This window comes from Urocitellus parryii, chromosome 3 (genome assembly GCF_045843805.1).
Source record: "Urocitellus parryii isolate mUroPar1 chromosome 3, mUroPar1.hap1, whole genome shotgun sequence".
Taxonomy (NCBI): Eukaryota; Metazoa; Chordata; class Mammalia; order Rodentia; family Sciuridae; genus Urocitellus; species Urocitellus parryii.
In genome coordinates, this window is record NC_135533.1 from 6,228,202 (window position 1) to 6,236,458 (window position 8,257).

The 8,257-nt window shown below is 55.6% G+C and overlaps 1 protein-coding gene across 8 annotated transcripts; it reads right to left on the reverse strand.

Moving 5' to 3' along the window:
- Positions 1 to 2,833: 2,833 nt before the first annotated feature.
- On the reverse strand, positions 2,834 to 7,973 carry Repin1 (replication initiator 1). Of its 8 annotated transcripts, none has more exons than XM_026411198.2 (3): positions 7,820 to 7,973; positions 6,934 to 7,060; positions 2,834 to 5,549 (listed from the first exon to the last, which is right to left on the reverse strand). In XM_026411198.2, the coding sequence occupies exons 1-3, from the start codon at positions 7,856 to 7,858 to the stop codon at positions 3,832 to 3,834; spliced, it is 1,884 nt and encodes a 627-aa protein (XP_026266983.1). In that variant the 5' UTR covers positions 7,859 to 7,973; the 3' UTR covers positions 2,834 to 3,831. The 8 variants fall into 8 exon arrangements, with proteins under 8 accessions (XP_026266983.1, XP_026266982.1, XP_026266986.1 ...); XM_026411197.2 differs by having other exon boundaries at positions 2,834 to 5,552; XM_026411201.2 differs by having other exon boundaries at positions 6,934 to 7,131; positions 7,820 to 7,927.
- Between the last annotated feature and the right edge of the window lie 284 nt (positions 7,974 to 8,257).

Consider the following 8,257-nt stretch of genomic DNA (forward strand, 5'->3'; position numbering starts at 1 on the left):
ATTTTCACAAAAGCTATTTTTCTGTCTCTGGACTTTGATTTTATTCATCTGTAAAATAGTTAATAATTTTCTAGTTGCCCACATATCTTACTGGGCCTTGACAGTTATATTTGGTTATAAAGGACAGAAGCACTTGTGCTTCATAAAACCCAGACTGCAGAGCTCTTCACTAGCAGTCTACCCTTCAGGGTCTCCCTCACAGGGTTACTTTCTGGAGGAGGAGCCACAAAGGCTCCTAGGACTCAGTCCTGCTTCAGGTCTTCCAGCAGCGAGTGTGACTGACCCTGTGAGGTCACTTCCACTCTGAGCTTGTTTCCTCCTCTACAGAGTGACAGACTTCTCCAAATTGACATTCCTTGGCCAAGGGCATTTCAGGGGTAGAGAGAATGAAGCACATCTGAGAACCTATTCTCATTAAGCTAAAAAATAAAATAAGAGAAGGCTTCTTAAGAGAAAAAAGGTTGGGGAAGACCCCAAGCTCTTACCACAGTGTAGAGAAACACTTGTGGGGTAGGAGGTACAGGACTTTCACATTAAAATTATAAACAGGTCTGCATTATTTAACATTTAAAAAGATAATTCAACACTTTTGTGTAGAAGGGAAAAAAAAAAAAGAAAAACTGCCAGTTTTTCAGAAGAGAAGGGAAGCTCCTGAGACAGCTCTGACCCCTCCTGCCTGGCCAGCCCTCCCCTGTGACCGCTGTCTGCACGAATGCTGAGCAAGGGCTTGGGAACCACTGGCTCCTCAGAAAAACTCAGGAAGGAACCAGAGGCAAGTCCACTGTCTCTACTTTCCCAGCTTCCTCAAGACCATCCAGGTGGCCTTCTCTGTCCTTCAGACCTCTCCTTACCAACTCAACCCCAAACAGTGGGCAGCATAACACGGGACACCCAATACCCATCCTCACACCCAGGTCAAGTCCCTTTAAGATGACAATTTTTCTTGGGGTTGGGGATATAGCTCAGTTGGTAGAGTGCCTGCCTCACATGCACAAGGCCCTGGGTTCAATCCCCAACATCATAAAAAAAAAAAAAAGAAAAAAGAAAGATTTTTCTTAAGGTTAGTTCCCCTGATCTGATTCCCTGTCCCCTCAGCCCACTGGAACCCATATACTCCCTAAAAGAGGCAGATGGCCAATGGACATTCTTGAGACTATGCCCTGTGTTCTCAGGTTCTGACAGATATCTTGCCTTCAACTATACAGGTTTTGATTTAGTACCAGGGATTGAATCCAGGGGCACTTAACCACTGAGCCACATCCCCAATGCCCCAACTTTTTTTTTTTTTTTTTTTGAAACTAGTTCTCACTAAGTTGCTTGAGATCTTGCGAAGTTGCTGAGACTGGCTTTGAACTTGAAATCCTCCTGCCTCAGCCTCCCAAGTTGCTGGGATTACAGGCATGAGCTACCACACCCAGCAACTACACAGGTTTCTAAGTGGCCCAAATACTCCCCAAATCAATATGAAGCTTTGAAGGTGTTGGCTTCCATCCCACACACTAAGCCCTACTCGCCTCTGTCCATCTCTTCACTTTGTACCTATGTTCATCCTCTCCAGACCCAAGCCTCACAGGGGTCTGGAGACCTCACAGTAGTTCTGATCTTTGAAACCCATTTCTATCACATCAAGTACATAGTAGGCATTTAATACTTACCTTAACCAAAAGCAGCAGCAAACTCAATTTATCCAAAAAGTATGTGGTGGTGATGAAAAGGGACAGGTTCAGGAGCCAGACAGACCTGAGCTTGAATCGCCTGTGGTGACTGCCAGTTACATGACCCCCGAGCAAATGTTTTCATGTTGAAAAGGCAAACAAGACACCCCCTGCACAAGGATCACATGAGTCGGTGTAGGGGAACTTCCCTGCGGGTGCCATAGGCAAATGGTGGCTATTCTTAAGCACCACTCTGTGCTGGGTGCTGGGGATAAGTGCAGAGATTTCTAATATAAGCAAAAATAAATGCGCTTGTTGATGGCTGACACTCAAATATGTAGGAAATCCCCATATTCCTCCCCATATGGGAGGAACACACAGTGAAGGACCTGCAGCAGTGAGCCAGTGAGATCCCACAGGACACAATCAAATCTTTCCCTTTCTTTCCTGGTAACTGGCACCTGAGAAGTCTGACCTGGCCTCAAAGAAGGCTGAACACCTGGCCATGTGGATCTGCACCCAACGTGTGTGGGATATGCAAGCTGGGAACTGTCCTTACTGCTCAGAATTGCCTATCCTTCCAGAGACTCCTTTGTCATGTTGTCAACCCTCTAGCAGGGAGGGGCTGCAAGTCTAACCTAAATCTGTATGTCCCACTGTCCCCCAAAAGGACTGTCAATGCTAGCTGAAGTTACTGGAAGGCCAGGTGGTGAGAATGACAATGGTGGCCCTGGATTCACCTCAGTGGGTCAGTGACCAGAAACCAGTTATCATCGAGGAGGGTACTAGAGATGGAACCCAGAAGCACTTTACCACTGAGCTATACCTCCAGCCCTTTTTTAGGTTTTGAGACAGGATATTGCCAAGTTGTCCAGGCTGGGCTCCAACTTGCAACTCTCCTGCCTCAGCCTCTGGTCACTGGGATTAAACATGTGCATCACAACCTAGCAGGAACCAATATCTTGGTTCAGTTAACTGGAACGCTGGCCCACCACCCAGAGACTGAGCCCAACTTTCTGGTTTGCTGGCCACCTCCTCAGGAGAGGACTAGAAGGAGGGTGTAGAAGCCCTCAGCTGTTGCCAAAGCCTCACACAGCCCTTCCTTCCCAGGAAGAAGAGCCATGTTCCTCCCTCCAACTCCACAGTCCCCAGGGAAAGGAACACTCCCCAGCCACCAGTTCTAAAACCAAATCTTTATTCTCTAGTCTGAAAAGGAGGGTAAGTGGTTGTTCTGTTTAGATCCAGAGAACAGAACAAGGCCCAATAGATAGAAATTATAGGAAAGCAAAATTCGATCATTATAAGGAAGAATTTCTAGCAATTAGAATCATCCTACAATAGAACCAGGGCCTCAGGAGGTGGGAGCTCCCTGTCACCAGGAAAGGCTAATATCCACATGCTGGAAATCTTGAAAAGGACCCTCAACCAGGATCTTCCCTTCAGCTGACCCTCCAGCATCAGTGGGCCAGTCCTTCCTTCCACAATGAGCTTTGGAAAGAGTGGAAGAGGGTCAGCCCTGGCAGGGCCAATTAGATAAAGCCAGACAGACCAAGGAGGAAACGCCTGGGAAGGTGATCTTCAGGGAAGAAGAGGATTGAATCATTGGCAGTAGATGGGCCTCTGCACGCCTGGGATTTCAGCAGGGGCATCAGGAAGGGGGCACAGGTAAAACCAGCTTAGTTTCATCTCTTGGGCTGAAGAGGCCCCAGCTGCCTGACAAGGCCAGCAGGTTCTCCAAGGCATATCCAGCTGGTCCACTTTTCCTCCCGAGCTTTCCTTTACTAAGGACTGTACCACACCTATTTTCAAAAGTGACCTGAAGTAACTCATATAAAGACTGGGACATTAAGGCGTTAACACCAGAGGATGGACTCTTCCTTCCCACCGGTGGCTCCTGTAGCCAAGGGCACTAAGGGTAAATGGAGCTGCTATTGCTACTTTTCCAGGGCATAGAACAGTCAGGTGAATGTTGGAAACACGGCTCTAAGGGGCTTTTCTGGCCATCCGGGTTTACTCCCTCACTAACCGGGCCCAGCTCACTCCCGCCTCTTCTTTCCCTTCTGAATTCGCATCCCTCTCCATCACCAGCTCCAACACGAGCTACCCAAGCCACTGCCACACTCCTGCTGCGAAGGAGCCCAGGGCCTGTCTCCGTCCCCCACAGCCCCTGCCCTTCTCAGATATCATGCTTCTTTTGGTGGGTCAGGAGTCTCTCCTCATCGTCAAAGGTCTGGCCACAGATGGCACAGCAAAAGGCGCCATCCCGAATGTGGCTCTTGCGGTGGGTGATGAGATTGGACTTCTGACTGAAGCTGCGGTCACAGTCGGGGCAGGCGTAGGGCCGCTCGCCCGTGTGGATGCGCCGGTGGGACACCAGGTTGGACTTCTGGCTGAAGGCTTTGCCGCAGTCGGGGCAGACGTAAGGCTTCTCGCCCGTGTGGATGCGCCGGTGGGCGGCCAGGTAGGGCTTGTGGCGGAAAGCCTTGCCGCAGTCGGGGCAGACGAAGGGCCGCTCGGGGGCGTGGTCGCGCCGGTGGGCGGCCAGGTGGCTGCCCTGGGAGAAGCGGCGCCCGCACTCCTCGCAGGCGAAGGGTCGCTCGCCGGAGTGCACTCGGGAGTGCGCCACCAGGTGGGTCTTCTTGCCGAAGTTCTTCCCGCACTCGGCGCAGGTGAAGGGCCGCTCCCCGGTGTGCTGCCGCTGGTGCGCGCGCAGGAAGCGCTCCAGCCGGAAGCTGCGCCCACAGTCGTCGCAGCTGTACAGGGATGGGGTCGCCTGGGCCTGGTCCCGTGGGGGTTCCAAGGGGGCCTCAGGTGGAGGCTCCGCCGCGGGCTCCGGAGCAATCTTCTCAGGGCCGGGCTCTGCCGTGGGATCCAGCACCACGGCTGAAAGCTGGGGGCTCGCAGCACCGGTGGTGGCCTGAGCGGAGCCCTCAGACCGCTTGTGGATCTTGCTGTGCGACAGCAGGTTGGGTTTGTGCCGGAAACGGCGGCCGCACTCAGTGCACGGGTAGGGCTTCTCGCCAGTGTGGATGCGACGGTGCGAGGTCAGGTAGGGCTTGTTGGTGAAGCGTTTCCCGCATTCTGGGCACTGGTGGGGACGCTCGCCAGTGTGCACTCGGCGGTGGGCGATCAGGTTGGGCTTGTGGCGGAAGCGCTTGCCGCAGCAGGCACACTGGAAGGGGCGGTCCACGGCGTCCCCACCAGGCCGAGGGGCGGTCACAGCAGGGCGACCTCGGGGCCTTGGCCCCAGAGCTTTGGCTGCCGCCTCCTCCAGGGCCTCAGCCACGTGCACCCGCTTGTGAGCAACCAGCTGGTCCCACTGGGCAAAGCTCCGGCCACAGTTGCCACATATGAAGGGCCGAGCCTCAGGGGCAGGGGGATGGCACCGCCGCAGATGTGCTCGAAGTTGCTTTTGTCGCCAGAAGCGTCTCTCACATTCAGGACAAGCAATGGGCCGCTTTGCAGCTGAGTGGGCCCTCAGATGCAGAACCAGGGCCACCCAGCCTCGGAAGCTCTGCCCACAGAGGTGGCAGGTGAAGCCCACGTCTGGTGTGGCAGCAGCATGGACCTGATGGTGCAGTGCTAAGAAGGGGGCATGGCGGAAGCGCCTCCCACATTCAGGACAGGGCAGAGGGAGCCGTGCCTGGCACCTTCGGGTATGAAGCCACAGGGCCACCCAGCTCAAGAAGTGCCTTCGACAGTGGGCACAGCGACGGGCCCTGCCTAGGGCTTGACTGCCTGACTGGGCCAGTTTAGTGCCCTGGTGCCTCAGCCCGCTGGACTCCTTCTCCAAGGTCTGAGGTGACTCCTGGGAGGACCCTGAAAGGAGCCTGGGCTGGGCTGGACCCATGGCCATGGGGCCCCTGCAGCGCCGTTCCAGCATTGGCTCTTCCTCTGCTGAGGGTGGAAAAGCAGAGTCACTCCAGAGACCAAGACTTCCACCCCAGTTCCTTTCCTCCTAGGAGACCCCAGACCCCAAGAGCAGCCCACCCTCTATGGACTCCCAGAGCCCTTGACACCAATCTAGACTCTCTTAATTCCTTGTAGGTTATTTATTTCAATCTTGGATTTCTAGGTAACATTTCAAGGATATTTATCTTGTATCTTTATTGCCCCGGAAGCTTTCAGAAGGGAGAGATACTGACACTTCTTGGAATCCCCTTGTGACAGCTACCCCAGTGTCAGGAGGTGAGTAAACTTCCAGGGTCAGCTGCACAAACACTCCAGCCACAGGACTCACCAGAAAATATGGTCACATCTCCCTACAGTGCCCTATGCCTTTTCAAAGCTTCCCTGTGGCCTTTCCATGTGTCTGCTATTTCCTATTGCCACATTTGAGCTCTGAGCAACTTGGAGAGGCTGGCTGAGCAGTCACGGAGTGCCTTGGTTGACAGATGATGCAAGTGTGAGGCAGCAAAAGGGGATGGGCCTTGCCTGAGGTGACACTGTAAACCAAAAGCACAACCAGGACTGAGGGACAGGTCTTCTAAACTTTCAGGGCAGTGTTTTTTCCTTTCAAAGACCTGAGTTTGCAAGATGTTGCAAAAATAAATTGCTATAACCTTTCATTCCTGCAAGGCCACAGGGGAGGTAGTTTAAGCCTCACCAACCTCAGCTTCTCTGGGCAGCAGCCTGGAGAGTGAGAACAGCCTTTCTTGGTGACAGGAGGGGAGCCTGGGGCACCACTCCCAGCACAGACTAATGCCAGGCCACCGCCTGTCCAGACTGCCCACAATCTGCCCGCCTGTCCTCCTCCACCCACACACACTATTAGTACACCGCAGAGCTCTCCTGATCCAAAGAACACCCACAGACCGTTGCCCTGGGGGGAGGGAGCAATCCCTGGCTCTGATTCCCTTGGGGTGCTGGGGATTAGTGGGGCAAAAGAGGGGGAAAGAAAGAGATGGTAATCTCTGTCCCCTGCCTAGTCCTGCCCCAACCTGGTCAAGGGCTGCCCATGTTCAGTTCTTCCACAGCTCTGGGGAATTCGGATTCCTGCTGGAGAGCCGCCTACACAGAATGACGGCTGGGATGGCAGTTGGCCTCCTAAGGGACCTCCTGTACCTGCTCACAGGCTCCATCCAGACACAGTCCCTAAATTCCCTACAGTCTGTTCTCTGGGGGAATACAGACGTGACTCATCCTCTGAGGACTGAATGAGCACACAGGAAGATGAGAAAGGGGTCCTTCGCCCAAAGGCCCTATTCCTCTGCCCCGATAGGGAGGACTGAGCTTTGGGGCTGTAAGGTGGTTTAGGAACATAAGGGCCAGACTCTACCCTGAAGATTGCAGAGCTGGGGATGAGGCTTTTTCCAGCTCTTCCTGGGGATGTTCTTGGGGATACTTCTGCGGCTGCAGCGCCTGCTTCGGCCCACACTCCGATAGCCCCCAGATGTCAGAGAAAACTGCAGCAATAAAGACACCCCTACCCCCATGGCAGAGCTCAGACCTCTGACTGCAGAGAGGCCAGCCTTACCTGTGGGGAGGGGAGAGAAAACATATGTGAGGCTCTGCGTTCTGGGGCGTCATCTTTGTGTTCTCACCAGTGTCCAACCCTCCCCCAACAAAGCCACAGCTCCAGCCTTAAGCCCCACAGCCTGCGTGACAGTGACCTTAATGGATCCTGAATGTTCAAATGAGTGTCGCTCTTCACTAATGAAGCGCATTGCTGCCTTTGGGGGTCACCTCCTCCCCCGGTAAGGTCACAGAACGAATTCTCTATTCGGTGGCAGGGGTCTTTTCCTGGTGGCCAAAGGCCGGCCCAGAGCAGTAACTCTGGAATCCCTGCTGGCTCCCCTTCCCCCACTCTCCCTACAGGAATTCCAGGCCTGTTTCCCATGGGGCTGCCCAGGGCGCGCCAGAGTGACCAGGACTCTGCCAGAATCCCCTTCGGCAACTTGGACGGCCCAGGGTGGTGGAAGGCCGACACCCCGCTTTTGTATTGGTGCGTGCCCTCCGTCCGCGTTCACGGGCACGCGGGTCCCGCTCCTACGACAGAGCCATTTCGGGTCCCACGCACGGCGGAGCCTGTGCGCAGGTGCGCTCGCCCCCGCCCGCAGGCCCCCCGCACACCCACAGCCGCGCACACTCACGGTCACGCGCCCCGCAGGTGGAGCCGCCCCCGCGGGCCCGCAGCGCCCCCCGCGCCCCTGTCCGGGCCGTACCTCTCCCGCAGGCTCTGCAGGGGCGCCGCGCCCGTCCATGGAGCCCCAGGCCGGCCTCCGCGGCCCGCTCCCAGCCCGGCCGCGGCGACAGCGGCAGGTTCGAGTTCACAACTGCCAGGCCCGTCCCCAACCTCCCCCCCGCCGGGTTCCCAGCGCCACGTGACTACAGGAGCTGCCGAGGGTCAGTCGCCGGCTCGGCGGCCGCGGCCTAGGGGCGGGGCGGGGCCGGGTCACCCCTCTGCACCCCACCCGCGGGGGCCTGCCCGGGAGGGCCGCACCCGGTTGCTGTGGTGACCACCAGCCAGGGTTTTCGGCGGAGAGCAGGGGCTCAAGTTTCCTGACCCTTTGTCCCTGCAGGGGACGCGCGCTCCTGAGCGACCGCGTGGCCGGCCAGTGATCGCTGGGTCTGGTTGGTCCGCACTCAAGGATTAAGGGCTC